The 17,961-nt window shown below is 48.2% G+C and overlaps 1 protein-coding gene and 1 non-coding gene across 2 annotated transcripts; one reads left to right on the forward strand and one right to left on the reverse strand.

Moving 5' to 3' along the window:
* Window positions 1-258: 258 nt before the first annotated feature.
* On the reverse strand, window positions 259-17,702 carry RAB11A (RAB11A, member RAS oncogene family). The gene is made up of 5 exons (XM_063413064.1): window positions 17,529-17,702; window positions 9,691-9,886; window positions 8,573-8,766; window positions 7,567-7,647; window positions 259-1,934 (listed from the first exon to the last, which is right to left on the reverse strand). Exons 1-5 carry the CDS (start codon window positions 17,566-17,568, stop codon window positions 1,795-1,797), a joined length of 651 nt encoding a protein of 216 aa, XP_063269134.1. The 5' UTR covers window positions 17,569-17,702; the 3' UTR covers window positions 259-1,794.
* Window positions 17,703-17,889: 187 nt separating this feature from the next.
* TRNAQ-CUG (transfer RNA glutamine (anticodon CUG)) lies at window positions 17,890-17,961 on the forward strand. Its single transcript has one exon. It is a non-coding gene; the product is annotated as a tRNA-Gln (tRNA).

The raw sequence follows: 17,961 nt of genomic DNA on the forward strand, positions 1-17,961 counted from the left end.
AGGTTTGTAAAAGTTATTCAGAGGTTTGAGTGGAGAGAACCCACAGAATTTCCTAAGTTTCAAAGCTTCCTGAAGCTGCCAAAGTGCCCTGGCTACAAACGGCAGCAGCCCCAGGAAGCTCAGAGCTGCTCTCGGGGAAGGCAACTGTGCCACACAACCCCTGCAGCTGCTTCTGCAGGGACACCTCCACTCCAGTGTCCCAGGTAAAACCTTCAGGGCAAATCCCAATTCTCCCAAGAAGTACACCCAACACCACAGTGAGTCGTCCCCTGTAATTCTTTATTAGAATCATGGATGAATATATTTTAAATCAATCTAAAAAAATAATGAATCAAAGTACAGTACATGCATAAAATACAAATTAATTTACAAACAGATCAAAATAGCATCTTCAGAACTAATATCAGGAGGAGAAATGGAGTAAAAAACAAGAAGTGACCGACTACAGCAATGCCTTCCGTGTGCCTCACACATCATGAGCACCGCGAGACAGAAAGGTTGGGAACAGGACACAGCTGGAAGTGCCAACACATCTGGGTCTTCCACGTGGGTCACATCAGAGTCTGAGAAACGTCCCCTAGGATCAATGGCTTCCCTGTAATTGTATAAATAACTGCAGGCATTTCCACAGCCGAGTTCCTTTAGGTCCTGTGGGGATGCAGCCCCCGTGCCAGCGTCAGGCGTGTTAGGAACAGCACAGAGCGAGTGACGGGCAGTGACAGAAGGCACAGTTCAATATCCCTGAACAAGCGCCTTGGACCGGGCTGGGACAGAGCAACACGCCACAGGAGGAACAATCCAGTCAGAAAACTACTCCAGAGGGGTTGCTGAAGAACATACAGCAAACCACTGGAATAATTTAAAAATACTGGATCGACCAGAACTGAAAACTAAGGCCAGGTAGTGGAAGTTACTCATTCATCCACTCAAGCACTTGAATATATTAATATATGTGGCATGCATTAATAGATGTGATATATAATACGTGCCAATACCCTTCAAGTCCGAGTCCCATGAAAGAGAAAAAGGCATCCTCAAATCCTGACAGCACCAGCACTGGGGAGGCCAAGCCTGGCAGCACAAAGATGCTGCAGGTTCCAGGGCTGAGTGACCCTTCCTCAGGGACATGGCTCCTGCATCCACCTCCTTCCCAAGGGGCACCTCCATGGGGTCCCAGCAGCTCTGCCTCACACCAACCTCCTCTGCAGCAGGGCCAGCCCACAGCACCTCACTCACAGGTAGCCAGAACTGCTGCTAACTGCTGCTTGTTCACAAGAAATTCTCTTTTCTCCCCCGTAATATCCTATAAAACTTCACTTGACAATCTGAAGATGTAGCCACAAACATTTAACTTACAATAAAATTGCACTTCAGAGCTTCGCCGAGCTTTAGATGCAGAATACAACACCTTAAGACAAGGAAAGATTATCCTGCCCAGAGAGATTTTCCTCGTTAACCTGACAGTAATTGCTTTGTGAGGAGCAGGTTAACGTCTTCAAGTGCTCTCCAAAGGTGCCAGTGCTCTGACTAGCGGGCATCATGTTGGGAAGGGATCAGTTGAGTTCCAAACAATTTACTGAGCCCAAACCGATAGGTCGGTGTTGGGAAAATACTGCAGCCACATCCAAGTAAGAGACTGATAAACACTGAAATCAAAGTGTTTAAGACATGGAGAAATTCATGGAGAAGGAATAAGCAGGAACTAAACACAAGAATGTAACCACGAGAATTACAAATATATTTAAATCTTGGACCTGGGGAATATACACAGCCTTTTAGGAAAGAATGGACAATTTATATATTCTGACAGCACTGCATCTTTGGTTTGTTTTCAGTGGTAGGAGGGACGTGGATGGGAACCACGTTGTTGCTTGGGGACATGTCATTCTCACGTCTGTCAGACATCTGCTTCTGGGAAACAATCCGATAGATCTCTGGAAGAGGAGAAAGAGCTCATCAATACGTGCACACCAGCAAAATGCCATGGAAGAGTTAAATCTGGGGAAACCAGGAGTAGCTTTGGAATTACATAAGTAATGCAACAAAGCTTCCACATGAAGTTCAATTGTGGTGTTTTCTAGATACAGAAAATAAAATATATTTTTTCAACAACTGTTTTACTTCCCTTGAGATAAGAGTCAGTAAATGGACAGAATTCACAAATCTCTATGCTATGAATGAGAAACTCTGTGCCCATCCATTCCTTCTGAAGGTTCTTAAGGCTCCAAGGACAGTGGTCACATGTTTGCTGATGTATCCACAAACAGGATTAAAGGGAACCATTCCAGATTTCTCTCCCTGATAGGACTGCAAAGGCAAATTCTTCCTGCTGAGCACACCCATCACATCTATCACCCAAGCAGTGTTGAATCTTCAGAAAAGGCTGATTTGGGCCCAAAAGGGGAGACTCGGCCCCTTCAGCAGCACAGAAACCCTTTACAAAATGTGCTGTGTGAGAAATAGGGGCTCCACATGAAGAGACTCTGAACAGAGAGGAATCAGAGCGTGGGATAAACCCCTGCACCGAGAGCCCTGCCCTGCTCCCGGGGCTGATGGTGCTGCACAAGAGCTCAGAGCAGCCACAGCAGCACTTCAGCTGCACACAGAGTAAAGCGTGTGTAGCACTTCACCCCCAGAAAGGAAATGCAGGACACCAAAAATAGAATGTGGGGAACTCACTTGGCAAATCTGAATTTGAAAACCATTAAAAAAATAAAAGCTTGCTAAAGCTCAGTTTTACAAAAAGCCTCAGCTCAGACTCAGGGACAAACTGTACATTAAAATGGGTTTTTCATATTGCAGTCAGGTCCAGATGAACTCATTGGGGCAACAAAATAAGAGCTGAACAGGTTAAAGGATTTTCTGATTTCGCCCCTTCTCAAGCTTGCTCTTCTTTCCAATCATCTTACACATAAACAACCTCACCAGTGACGTGAAAGCCATGAAAGCAGAGCTTTAAAGCCACCTGCAGCCCGGTGTGTGAATGTGCAGACAGGGCACAGCTCCTGTGCCCCGTGCTCAGCAGAGCCTGTGTGGGGTGGGAGGAGCAGAGAGAAATCTGCTCTGCACCTTCAGGACACGCTCTGTGCTCAGGGCTGGCAGCCAGTTCACTCCCAGTGCAGAACAATGCCTGTTCCCATCAACAGGAAAAGCCTCTGGCCACCTTTGTTACTGGGAATTCTCCACTAGCACCTTCAGCAGCAGCAGTTCTCAGTTTGACAGAGAATTTCCTGAACAAGTTCATACAAAGTCCCTGACATTATCACACACTTCCTCCACCGCATCAGCCAGGACTCACACAGGGTCCTCTGTGGAACAGCCTCATCTGACAGCAAAGATCTTCAGCAAACAGCCCCAAAGCCTTCAAAATAATCTTAACAGCACCAATTCTCTCGCTGATAATGAACCTACTCCTGACTCTGGGAACATCTTCCCACGATCCTCACTTCCACAACCTCCCTAGCAGCCCTGCAAGTGAATCCACTGTCAACAGTCCCGAATTTGCTGCTCCTGCTGCTTCTCCCTCCTCTGCAGAGCAAAGCTTGGGGCAGCCACAGCCTAAATGCTAAAACCTGCCCTTCCCTGGTGAGCTGCACACCCAGCACACAGGGCTGTGCTGCTGTGGCAGGGGACGGGGAACAGCCCAAACCTGCTCTCACTGGGGCAGAACGCCCAGCAGCCAGGCTGCACCGGAACTGCTGTGCCCGGAGAGCGCCGGGCTAATGAAGATGTGCCCTCGTTAATGAACACAGGCACTCTGGGCTCTGCTCAGGAGCTGAATGAGACCTTATTAAGGGCACATTCAGCAGAATGCATCACTGCATAACGGGGAGCTGTGAGAGACAGGCCTTGCACTGTGAGAGCTGGGAAAAAGGGACTCTGCTGCCCAGCAGGAGCTGGGCCAGGCCTTGGCTGCTCAGCCTGCACTGGGGTTCCATTCATTTTCAGGTGTACAGAGACAACAAAAGAGGAAATCCCACGATTTTTTGATGTTAATTCTCTGATGTTGTTTCCTTGGAGATGAAACCACGGCAGAATGCGGTGTGAGAACAGAGACAGCACAGAGCCAGGCAGGGAAGGGAGGCAGACTCCAGTTTACTTTAAGGATGCTTTATCCTGCTGTGAATGCTCAGGGTGGCTGGGATTATACCACCAGCCTCTCTTATTTGCCAGATGATACAAAGCAGCTTTGTGTGCACAACAATCAGCCCTGGCAGTCTAGACATCTTGGAACAGAAGAATTTGGATAGGGACCATTACTCTAAGTCACAGATGGGAAAGGTCCTCAAAACCTCATCTGGAATCCACAGCAGGACAGGAAGCCCACCACATGTATGATACACGTCCTCTAAAAGTCCTCTATCATATGGGAGAAGAAAGAAGAGCTTTTATCCCTTATTCCACCTGTAGCAACAGATCACATACTCAGGCTGTGCTATCTCCACTGGATTTGTATTTCCCATGGCCAAAGCCATCTATTCAAAGTGCCTGACCTGAGAATCCAGGTGTGGATAAGCTCAACAGGGACCCTGCTACACCTCCAAGGGAAGCACCTTCACCAACTTCCATCACTGTCCCAACCAGACCAGCTCAGGAGGGCTGGAAAGGAAAGGGGGCTGCTGCAGACCTTGGTAACAACACCCTGCTCAGGAGAGGTCCCAGCAGCTGGGGGAAAAGCTCTGAGCAGCCTGGGGTGTCTGTGGTGCAGTTCCCAGCACTGCAAATACCAGCAGGGCTGGAGCAGCAGCTCGTCCTGCCCCTTCTGTCAGCCAGCTCTGCTCACAGCCGCTGGCAACGCCTGCTGGCTTCCCCAGCTTCCTGCTGCAAGGACAGCCAGCATTCCACCCACAGGCACCGAGCGGGGACACAGCCCTGCCAAACACAGCAGCCAGCATTCTGCGGGGTGACTCCACAAACCACATTCCTCAGATGACTGCCCCCCTCTTTCCTCCAAAGCAAGTCATTAAGAGAAAAAGGCAGCTGTGAAGTGAGCTCCAGAACAGCCCTCCTCAGTGTGCCAGCCACAGCCCGGCTGGAGCCGACCTGCTGCCCAGGCACTGTTTACTGCACCTTTATCTCCCCACACAGGAGCTCCTGCCTGGAGAGAGCCCACTGAGCACAAGTGTTTCTTCCAGCACAGCTCAACTGACCCCTCCTGAACAAGGATCACAAGGATCCTGTTCACAAACCCAAGAGTCCTTTGCCCCAAACACTGTCACAGCAACATGCAGGCAACACGGACAGCTTCAAGAATCTGTCAGAGCTCACCACGAGCAAGTTTTGTCACCTGTTCTCCCATTACACACAGCTCTGCTTACTGACATATTAAACCAGAAAAAAAAAAAATCAAACCTCCACGGATTAGAATCCGAGCTCACCTCTAGAATAAGAGGTACTGTGGGAAGCATGTGGGGAGAGATAAAGCTCAGCCAGTGCCTGAGAGGTGAGGTACTTCCCATGGCAACAGCATGGGAATTGCAGAATGCATCCTTGGAGCATCACACGGCTCTGAAGGAAGCCCAGGGCACACAGGGAACTTCCCACCTCTCCAGTGTCCCTTGGAGAACACAACGGGCCAGCAGGAGATGGGGACTGGGAGGTGACCAGTCTGTACTGGTCACGTCAGGAGGGAATAAACACTGCCTGATGTATCTGATGTTGTTTTATTAGCACTACTGTATGAAAATTAATTAACTAACCTGCGTCTGAGAGCCCAGAGCCCTCTGCAAACAGAAAGCAGGAGCAGCAAGGCTGCTTGTCCTACAGGACACACAGCACCTCTGGCCAAATCTGACCTCAAAGCCGAGGTGTTCCTGTGAAAAAGCTACCAAGGATGTGGGCATAAAGGAAGAAGTCTCAGGTTTTGGCACTGACAACTCAGCAATGCCTTTCCCCTGAAAAATCCATGCCCAAATTCATGTGCATTTTTGACAGGACTGCCTTTAGGCATGTGAAGAAAACAGGAAATGCAGCAGGCATCCCAACACCTCTGCATCCAGCCACTCCTTAGTCATCCACCCTCGGATGGCACTGGCAGTTCGTCACGTAGGGAACAAATGTGTGAGCTAACAGAACTTCTTTCTTTATGAAACAAATTTGTGCAATGTTGGAATTACAACTGAATGACTACACTGAAGTTAAAAGGGAACCACATGGTTCAATTCAAAAGGAAAAAAAGTTCTTTATTCATCTAACACAAACACACTTCTAGCTGGTATCTGCACAGGAGCACTACTGCTTAAGAACCCAGGGTAAGAACACAATAGAGGCAGAACTGTCAGAGGCCTCTTACAACTCAGGATGAAACAAGAAACAGATGGACACAGGCAGCTAATACCCCAGCAGCCCAGCACCCCTCTCCACTACCAGGCTGTCCACAAAGCATTTCAAACAACTGAAGAAATGCTACAGGATTCATACTTTTACTACAGTAAATAACCTCCTAGTTCTATCCTCACATGCATGTTCCAGCATGGCTGCCAGGACCTTTCTGGTGAGTTTCTAAAGGAAAGTCTCATTTAGGTGGCAAAGAGGAAAAAAATCAGAACCAGCTAGGTGTCAATGTCACAGCAACAAGATCTGATTTACAGTTTAGAAGTGAGGTCAGTGCTTGTACCAAGCACATCACGTAGCCTGGCACATGCTACACTGGGAAGGAGGGACCTTAAATTTGCAACTGGAAAACATTTTGGAGGCAGTTGGAGAAAGCACGAGACTGCCTGGCACACCTAGAACAGCGACACAGCAAACAGAGGAGTGTCTCACATGTTCTGAAAACTCAGACTAGAGCATTTGCCAAAGCTGGGAATGATGAAAGCTCCAAAACCAGAGGCCACAGTGTCCCACCGGGCCCTGGCTGCAGCTGACAGGGTGCACAGAAATGCAGAAGCCTCGTGACAGTGAGTGACTTCCACACCAGTTTGTGAACTCCTACCCCACCTTTACAAGCCAGGGTTGAGGTTCCCCAAATTGAGTGTCTCAGCTTTAACAAGTTTTGCCTACCTAAACAAGGCTCTAAACAAAAAGGAAGTACTTTATCCACAGAGCACAAAAATGCAGCACTGACTGCTGTCACATGTTACACAGGCCAAAAGTCCAGGCGGGACCATTAAATGTAACAACTCCTGCAGCTCAGGAGTCACTGTGTCTCAAAGGAAGGATCTCTGCCCTTTCATCCCTTTTTCCTTGGCCACTGTTACAGTCACCATTAAAGATGGAAACAAACTGGACTGACTTCTTGATAAACAGTGGCTGTTCTCACCTGATGCCAGCATGAGACAATTCCCTCCTGTGGGCACTCCCTGTAATGGGAGATGGAAACTGAAACACAAACCAGGCTGACAAGAAACCTGGGGCAGATCAAAGTGAACAAGGATTCATTCCCCAGTTCAAGGCTGGCCTTTCAACTTTAACACTCTGAAACTGGACTCCAAATCTTATGGCTAATGAAGAGTGATTAAATAACAACATTTTAAACACTTTATAGGCAAAGAAATGCCTATTTGCATCATATCTGAGCAGCTTTCTGCCCTTCCCCCTCGAAGCACAAAGCCCTGGATGACTCACCTGTCAGAATAGTCTGGAAAGCTGCTTCCACATTTGTAGAGTCTAAAGCAGACGTCTCAATAAATGACAAACCATTCTTCTCTGTGTGGACAGAAATACTATAATTAGAGAGGTACAGCACATATCTGTTTCCCATCTGGAAAAGCTTCTGTACCAGATAACATTTGTAGTGCTCCTGGTAAGACACCCAGGTATCAAGAGAAAGTAAAACAAGTTGTGGGGTTTTCTCTGTTTAAGTGATGGGAAAGTGACACCACCCAACACCAACATCAGAATTTACACCCACTCCCAAGCACAGGTACCAGCCCCGTGCTGTGTTACTTTAAGGCACATTTTCCTGCATCACTGAAAGGGATAATCTGTTGCAGTTTCTCTGTGTGAGAAAGTTTCCCAGGTATTTTTCAACCTCATCAAGTTTCTCCACCTCCCACCTGCTAATACGTGACAGCAACTTATTTAACAGGAATAGAGCAGCAGGGGAATGACACTACCCCAGCTGCAGGCAGGGACCCTCACTGGCCATGAACTGCCAGTGGAGCTACAGCAAACTTCAATCTGAGGAAACCAGCTACACTCCTGGATGAAAGAGACTGGGCCTAAAACAAGGCTTACAGAAACTGGAACTGCTGTTCAGAGATCTTAATTACATAACAAAAGTCAGAGAGCCAGTTTAATGGAAGTGTTCAGCCACAGGCACCTGTGTAAGGCTGCAGATCAGTTGGGACACAGAAGGCAAAGGTACACCACACAAGAAACTCCAGCCCAAAACCTTAGGCACAGTTTCTGCTACACAAACAGTGCCCAGGCAAGAGGATAAATCTGGTTTAAAATGTTCAGGTGCCTCTGGCTGATTCTTGAAACGACAAGCATGTTCTGCAAGGTCTCCTTTCTGACATGTGACACCGAGGCGCAGGAGCAGCCGCAGGTTTTTCCCTCCTCCCCACCCCTCCCCAGGCCATGTGGGCAGATCCCCAGACAGCAGCAGGAGGCTCCCGAGCTCCCCGACCTGCGAAGGCCCTGGCCTCGTCGGTGGGCACGGCGCGCAGGTGGCGCAGGTCGCTCTTGTTGCCCACGAGCATGATGACGATGTTGCTGTCGGCGTGGTCGCGCAGCTCCTTCAGCCACCGCTCCACGTTCTCGTACGTGAGGTGCTTGGCAATGTCGTACACCAGCAGTGCCCCCACGGCCCCACGGTAGTACCTGGCACAGGGGACAGCCAGACACACGCAGTGAGGTCACAGCAGGCAGTGCAATAGCAGGGAACAGCTCTGCCTAGGCTGGGCAGCCATGCCAACAACGCCCAGGGCAATTCCCCAGTGCCGTGGGACCGGACACGGGGAAAGCGGAGCAGCCGGACGAGGTTACGCCACAGGGCCAGCCCAGAGTCTGGGAGCAAGGCAAATCCCGTGTCTGTGGGGAAAATCTGCATCCAGACACGAAACTCTGGGCTCTGTGGGAAGCAGCTGTCACCTTCCACCTCTGATCCACTCCTGAAAATTCTCCCCCACCCATCTCTGTGGGTGCAGCACAGGCACAGCCCAGGGTGATAAGGAGACTGTCGAGTGACTCACTGGGTCATAAAAATGTCAGCGTGATCTACTGCCTTTACCAAAGGCCACAGCTCCTTCTGAGCGAGAGCCACAGCAATGCACTCAAAAGGAAACAGGCTGTGTTCTTCCACCCCACAATTCCCTCCAGCTCTACTGAAATCCAGCTTTTGCTATGCTGATTTTTAACAATTAAACAAGCACACAAGTGAGCAGTCTTTCCTGGCTGCTACAGGAAGGTTTCAGCTCTTAGGTTACCCCTGATAAAATGACTAGGAACACTGATATTCCTTTATCATCCACTTCCATGAAAATGAGTCTCTCACAGCTCTTGCATTCTAAACTTGAAATGCCCCCAGTTACATGTCATGAGAGCACTGCAAAGTAAATCAGTCTGTGCAGGAACACACCAGATCGAGTTTCTGGGCTGAATAATATTTAACCTTCCCATCGCCAAAGGTTGTGGGTATTACCTGATAAAACACAAACCCCTGTTTGCTGTTGGTGAGGAACTGGAAGGGCCCAAAATTGCCCTGCTCAGCCAAAGCCTGTCCTGAGCCCCCCAGGCTGAACTTACGCTGAGGTTATGGCCCGGTATCGCTCCTGCCCTGCCGTGTCCCAGATCTGAGCCTTTATTGTCTTCCCATCCACCTGGATGCTCCTCGTTGCAAACTCCACCCCGATGGTGCTTTTGCTCTCCAAGTTAAACTCATTGCGTGTGAATCGAGACAGAAGGTTGCTCTTGCCTACTCCAGAGTCTCCAATAAGTACAACTGCAAGACAAAAATGATACCAGAATCAGACTCCAGATGTAGATGACACGTTGAAAATCACATGCAAGAAATATTTCTTGTAAAGAATGAAGCATGAAGGAAAAGAATGGCAACAGCACTGTCCTTGTCATGGATTTGCTGTCCAAGTCTCAACATTCTGGAAAACCAGAGCTGCCACATTCACCACCAGTTTGAACAGATGTTAGACTTGACTTCTATTGGTTTTATTTCAGCCTCCTTTGCCCAGCATGGAAGAACACTCCTCTTTAAGGAATAACATACATGGCTGTCACTGCAAACATTGGTGACCAGTTACATTTTCCTGAACAATACCAGAACTAAAAAACCAAAACACAAACCCTACAACAACACAGCTGAAATCTGCTTTGCTGGAGAAGTCCAAAACACGGGGCAAACAGCAGACTCTGCTTTCACTTGACACTCCTCATGGCTTTGCAGAAGAGAGGTTTCCCACTGGGGCAGAAAATCTCATGAATGAAAAGAGAACCAAACCAAAGAACCCCCAAGGCCACCATCACCCTGCCAGCCACTTTGAAATGTTTGCTGAGCCACAGCTCTCTGCCCTTCCACAGTCCCCACTGCTGCTGTGGCTCCTGGACACGTCAGGCCAGAGCCCAAAACCGCTCAAAAATGCTGCCAGGGGATCACTGAGCCTCAGAACTGGATCCACCATTCCCTGGCTCAGTTTGACTCATCCAGCACCAGTGCCAAGCAAACTAATTGGAAGGATTCAGCTGTGCTTGACAAGAGAATGACAGGAGGTTCAAAGTGCAGTTCCTGCAGGAAAAACAGCATCACGAGGATTCGCTGCAGGATCTTGTAATGCTGAGTTGAAAGGTGTAAGTTTAAGTGTAACTTAAAACTCAGTACCAAGAGGCAGAAGAGTGGATGAAATGCTTTCACAACCAGAGTCACATGAACAGGAGCCTCTCGGGGTGATCCCATGGCCCTAAGGATGATAAGATTCCAAACCAGTAGTGAGGGAAAGGAAAGAAAAATAAGATAAAATCTTTGAGAAGAAAGGCCAATAACAAAGTTCAGTAGTGAATCAACACCAGTCCAAGCAAAAAAAAAAAGCGCACACTCAGGTGACAAAAACCATTGTGTCTTTGTTTACCTAGAAAAAAACAATTACTTGCTCAGTAACACACATCATTAACTGTTAAGTCACCACAGCACAGCGTTAAGGATTCTGAGTGGTACAACAAAGCAATGAGTGCACCAAACACACTCAATGACACAAACCCCCGTGGAGCTCAGTCTAGCAGCAGAAACACTCCCATCTGCTGCTGCAGCCCTCTGCAGCTCCTGTTTAAATAATGCAGAGCAATTCTGGCAGATGGGACTTTGCTCTGACTGGAAGGGCAGAGCAGCACCTTTTAAACTCCCTCCATAAATGAAAATTGCTGTAAACGCTGGCTCCAAGCACAGCCTTGTGCAGAATACTTCATCAAAACAAACATCTTCCCAGCTGCCCGTGCCAGCTGACTCAGCACACAGCCGGCCAAGCACACGAGGTGCAGAGAGCACCCTCTGTTAACCTCTCCTGTGCAGGAAGATCACAAGGGCAGGTGGGTGGGAAGGGCCCGTGCTGGATGCAAACCCGAGTCTGCCTTCCTTCATGCGGGGTCACTGCTGAACGGCTCTGCTGGCACTGAGATGCTGCATCCTGATAAAGCAGGGGACAGGGCACCGCTTGCATCAGCACCCCTGGCAAACAGCCACAGCTCTCCTCTGCCACTGGCAAGGCCCTTCCTCAACGCTGTTTTGGCAGGTTTGGACCGTGGGTTTGGATGACATCATGTTTGTATTCACTGGGACACACGAGTTCCTAGGAGGGAAAAGTTGACGGCTCCCTTTGCACAGCTCAGCCCTGCTATCACACAGCCGTGGCCAGAACCTTCTCTAAGCAAGAAAAGCAACCCATATTCACCATTTCCTTTTCCCAATAGGATGCATCACATACTTGTTAAGTATTCCCTCAAACCTGGTTTTGTAGTTCAGTGCAGTGCCCACCTTTAAGTCATTTAACAATAGAGGAATCCCTTTAATTCCTCTGCCAGGTTTTTTCCTTACTTTGTCTGAATCCCACACTGCTTATGTTCTGAATGGTTTCCAGCACCAGATTAGTGTGTCCCAATTATAAGGGGAAAATAATACCTTCCTCCTTGAAGTCAGCTATTTCCTCTGCTTAATTGGGCCACTGCAGCTCCTCTTGAACACGGACACGAGAACAGCCTGGAATGTCAGCAGGCGCCTCAGACTCCTCACACCTTCTGCATTTCTGTCAGTCTGGGCAAGTATCACTCTTTAAATAAAATTACGAACCAGACCAGCTTTAACAGCCACTCAGATTGTGTTATTAATTTCAGTTTTGCTTTCCTTATCAAGCCACCATATTTTGATATTTTATACTACGCAGTGTTCCCATGTATTACATTCTTAGCATAGAAATGCAGGAGGAATGACCCTGGACGGCCAAGTCCCGTACTAAACACCCCAAGCAAACAGTTTCTAGGAGGAAATGACGTTATCTAGGCCATGATAAAGCTAATTGTTCCTGCACATTGTCCCTTTCATTGGGCTTTTCTTCCAGAAACTCACTTCTAATGGTTAGAAATTGCCTTCTGATCCTCAGAAGGAATTAGTGGGCAGCTGACAGTGGTGTCCATGTGCCAGCATTCTCCATTAGCTTATTAGTGTCTTCTCCCAGTGGTGCTTAGGCTGGGGTATTTACAGAGCAACCACATCTTGTCTGGGCTTTGTTGTATTTGCTAAACACAAAAACTTGTCAAATGGTTCCTTTATAAACACATTGTTCATTTCCCCAAACACCTTCCCTGCAAGTTTTCCAATTTCTTTTCAGCACAGTGAGAACTGCACCCCTCATTCTAAGTGAGATCTCCCTGTGATGCAGACCAGAATTTTATTATTTTATTTTATTATTTCCATCTCTGCTAGGCACATCTGGAGCTGGAATTATTTCTCCTGACCATTTCACCTTGACAGCTCAGTCTGCCTGTCATCAGACCCGATCGTTCAGCTTGAGGCTGGCAAACTTTTACTCTACCAGAGTCCAGGTCCTCAGGGATAAACCCTTACATCCCAAATCCCAGCTCATCTGGAGGACCACAGTCCTCATCAGCACACAGCTCGTTCAGTGCCAGGCTCCCACTTCCCCTGTCCCACCCAGCTTCATCCACAAATTCCTTTTCTACACCAGCACTGGAAGGAGGAAGGGCTGGAGGAAACATTTTAGCGAATTCAGCCACAAGAGCCAGTCCTGACATTAATAAATAACCAGCTGTGGAGCAGCACTTCCCTCACAGGAACAGCACCTTGTGAAGCTGCACGACCAAGGAAAATTGCATTGGCACATCTGAAAGTCATGGAAATGATCTCCCAGCCCCAAGTGACTGATTTAGTGGTGGGACAGTTCAATACTTGAAACCACGTGCTTTGAATCGATGCATTTGACTTTCTATAGCATTTGCTACCCCAAACATTTAAGACAAGCATACAAGCATTCAGTGGAGAGTGAAAAAAAAGGGCATGAAGTCCACAGTACTGTATAAATTTCACTCTGTAATTCCAGATTTATTTCTGTAGAAGACCAAAATAAGAATTCAATTTCCTAAGCTGCATGAGAAGCAATTTAGAGAACTTTGTCAAGAAAGGGTTATTAATTTTTCACCAACATTCCAGCTCACTCACACAATTTTTATTTCTGTTAAACCTCTTAGTTCAAATTTTCAGAAAATATTTTAATTATCTCATTAAGTATGAGATCAGGTTGAAAATAGAATCCAGCAGCACTAGCTTGTGTTGTCTGTGGCAAAAGTCATTGCACAAGTCACATATTTCATGATCCAGGACAAGTACACCAGCACAAAGAAATCACCATGTCTAAAACTCTTCTCTGCACTGAGCTCTGCTATTAAGAGACCTATCAATAAAAAGCTTGGACATGTCCTCACGACCCCCAGAAGAACCTGCTGATGAACACCTCTCCCTGCCCATTTCAGCTGGAAGGGCATGTGAAAAAAGTGACTTGATCCTACACATCATAGCTGGCCATAAACCCAACACAGTCATGACTTATTTTAATCTCCCTCCTCAGCTGTGCCCCATCTTCTTCACTCTTTTTCTGTCACAAAGAGAAGTGGCACTCCAGAGGCCTTTGGGGCAGGGATCACCTGTCCCTACAGTCAGGAGCACCTCCCAACCCCTCTGCAGTAAATGGCTGCACCAGCAGGGTTTTACAGCACCAAAGTGCCTCCATATCTGAGGCAGTGAAAGCCAAGGGCTTCCACCACTGCCAAACCAATAGAAGTCATGCAATCACACATGTATCTAAACACACAAGTAAAAATGTGTCTTCTAAACCCCAAACCAGCAAGCCAGTTCAGCTTCAGAGCATTTCCTCAATGTCAACGGGAGAAGTTGGAGAAATGAACATGATGCAAAGAAGCAGAGAGCTGAAACTGGAGGTTCTCCTAGCAGTAAGCTGAATGTCACCACAGGTCAGGTCCATGACATGAGACTGCCCCAAATCCCGGATGGTAAAGGTGCAGACATCCTGAGCTCTGTCCATAGAAAACATCTTCTGCAAGGGAGAGCTCCTTTGATAACTGCTCATCTATTGCAAGCACACTGATCGAAAGGTTCCTGTACTAAAGCCAGGCTTAATTTATTAAGTAATAAAGTAATATCTTTATATTATCATTATATTTTCCTCCAACTAAAATTAGAGCAAGATCTCTATGAACTGCACTTCATAGGCCTTGTGTTTCCTCAGGGGTCATTCTGGGAACAGCAGGCACTGCTCCCAGCCCGACCCCAAAAGCATGGAAGAATACAAAGACTGGAGGATGGACAAGAAAAATTTAACAGAAAATGGGTTTTTTCCGAGCTAGGCTTAGTCTTTCCTGTATGCTAAAGTGTTGCAACATAGTCAGGAGAAGTGTATTTTGTAACAGGTCTCTGCATTTTACTGTACAGCAGCACAGGTGGGTTCAGCTTACACCCAGCAGCAGAGTCAGCCACATTTCAGAACAGCTGCTGGCAGGGGCTGACAGGACAAAAGCAGAGGCCTCACAAACACAAACGTGGCACTTCAGCCCAGGAGCAGGAAAAGACAGCCAGACCAGAGAACTTCACACCATTGTTTTAACCTGGTCAAACTCTGACCTCAGTCCCACCAATCTACCCACACCCCTCATAAACCCAGAAATGTCCTGCTGGATGAAGTGTCCTGACAGACAGCACCCAGAGTCTGACACCAAATAAGTGATGTCCAAAAACCACGATGTGATCACAACAAACAGGCTAATCCCTGTCCTGCCCAGCCCCAGCATCTTCAAATACATAATGCCTTCAGACTTGCCATTGTAACCATCACACTGACGTGTCCCAAACAAGATTTTTTTGCTTCTATCAATTCGTGCAGGCTTTCAAATCCATTTATAATATGCACGGCAATGCACCACTCCAAAATTTGCATACACACCTGAGGGACTTTGTCCTTTTGCTTTCGCCCGCTGCCCAATAAAAGAAGCATTACAGATATCCAAAGAAATTATGACAAACAGGAGATACTTCCCCTATTTGCCCTTATCACTCACTGTTTAAATTTTGATCAAGCTGTACATCAATTCAGTATAAGGGCTATGAATCCATTACGTCTCTTTTCCGAATATTTTGATGGCTTTCTCCACCTTTTTAATTCTACAAAATCCCTTTCAAAATGGATATGTATGTCATGCCTACATTTCACCTCAATTCCTAAGATGCTCATGTCTCAAATTCAAACACTGACTTAATGCTGTTCCCGAGTTCCTGTTTCCTTTTCCAAAAGATTTACCTACTCCTTGCCTTTTTGACCAGTGCCTGGCAAGGAGACATTCAGTTCACAGACCTACTTGCAATAATTTCCAGATCATTCCAGAGTGGCGACAGCTTGTTTAGAACCACCATCACCTCTGGGAAGTTACAAAAGTTTCCACGATTTTATTACTCTGCATTTTTGTGTTATTTCAGCTGCCACATCAATCCCAGTTAAGTGACATTGCATCAACTTCCTGCAGTCCACTTTAGCCTGGAAAAACCCAAATCATTTATCTTCACAGCACTTTCACAGCATTCCCTGCACTCCCAACAGCTTCTATAAACCAAGCTAAAAACAAAAAGCTTTACCAAAGGCAATCAATTAAATCAGCTTTGCACTTCTCCCTGTAACTGGATCCCAACTTTATTTTTTCCCAACTATAAAAGGAAGCAGGCCAAATGAAAGATAGGAGATTTCCCAATGAACTCTGTGTCACTGATATTCCCAGGCTTTCACAGCTAAAACATTGATTAAAGCCCACTGACAGAACAGCATGAACAAGAGTAATTCAGTGGCTTTGACAACCTGCACACAAGTATCTACAGTAACATTGCCTGATGCCATTAAATCAGTGATCAGCAAGGTCCTTGCCAGTGCTGCAGGCTGAGAAAAGAGCCCATTCTGGAACTTCCTGATTTGATTTCCATAGCAGCACAGATGACTGACTTATAGGTAGAAATAATGCCACTTTCCATACACAATTGGATAAAACAGCCAACAAAAACAAAGTAATTCCTCACATTATTACAGGAGCTTAAGGGTACATCAATGTTTTCCTTTACCTTCAAGATGATAAGCACAGGATCTCTCACCATTACAACATAACAAGCAATGCTCTTAACCCTAAATTCAAATTTACAATACCGCATCACAATAAACAACTACTTTTTTACACTACTTTACTTGCTTTTTCAGTGAGATTTAAAAAACTGGGGAGTGAACTTTCAAAATATCAGCACTTCTGTACACATTTCACAGTGGGCTACATGAACCTGTCCAGCAGGCTGGTAGTTTACTCTGCAGGGAGTGAAAATCGAGAATTTAACCACAGTCTGGAACGTTTTAATCCAACCTGCCACTGTGTTGCAGGCTGGAGGGGCATCAGCCCTGGAAAACAAGGTATTCCTGCCCTTCCCTGTGGAAGCCAGGACAGACCAGGGCCAGGCTGGACAGGGCTTGGAGCACCCTGGGATAGTGGAAGGTGTCCCTGCCCATGGCAGGGGGTGGAATGCGATGATCTTCAAGGTCCCTTCCCACCCAAACCACTCCATGATTCCATGAGGCTTTTATGAGCTCTGGGTGTGGAACAGCAGCGACATTCCACCCCTCGCCAAGGGCTCTGAACACAGAAGGCAGCAAGTCGCGATACTTGATTAAATTAGCTCATCATCTACCAATGCTGAGTAGATCTCACCCACTCTACACCTCTATTTTACAGCTGGAGAGGGTTCTTATCAACCTTGACGAGTCCTTATCAGCCCTGGGCATCTTTCCTGGCGATCTTTGCTCGCCATCCGGCAGACCGGCCGCCGCCTCCGCCTGTGCCCGGGGCAGCCTCGGGCCGGCGCCGGCACCAAATCCTCGCCGCCAAACGCTGCCCAGAGCTGAGGGGGGACACCCGAGCGGGCCCGGAGCGCTGCCCCCGCCCGCCGGGCCCCGCGTCAGGGAGCGGCCCCGGCCCCGCCCGCGAGCCCCGCTGCTCTCCCGCCGCCCGCCGGGCCCTGCCCGCCTCACCTTTGAAGAGATAATCGTACTCGTCGTCGCGGGTGCCCATGGCGGGTGGCGGAGGAGCGGCACCGGGAGCGGAGCGGAGCGGGGCCGGACCCTCCCTGCAGCCGCCTCAGCGCTTCCGCCCTCCGCGCTCCGCCCGCCCGCCCACAGGCGCTTCCGGGGCAGCGGCGCCGCCGCACGACCGCGCCCGCGGCCGCGCCCTCAGCGGGGTTAAAGCCGGCGGGGGTCCCGCCCGGCCCCCGCGGGCCCCGAGCACCGAGCCCACCTCCGGCACGCCTGGAGAGAGCACAGGAAGTGCGGCCGCGCTGCCGCGGGGGAGCGGGGAAAGGCACTAGAGGCGGCTGGGAGGGGGTGGTGGCAGAGCGGTTCCATGGTGTAATGGTTAGCACTCTGGACTCTGAATCCAGCGATCCGAGTTCAAATCTCGGTGGAACCT

This window comes from Prinia subflava, chromosome 15 (assembly GCF_021018805.1).
Source record: "Prinia subflava isolate CZ2003 ecotype Zambia chromosome 15, Cam_Psub_1.2, whole genome shotgun sequence".
Classification (NCBI taxonomy): domain Eukaryota; kingdom Metazoa; phylum Chordata; class Aves; order Passeriformes; family Cisticolidae; genus Prinia; species Prinia subflava.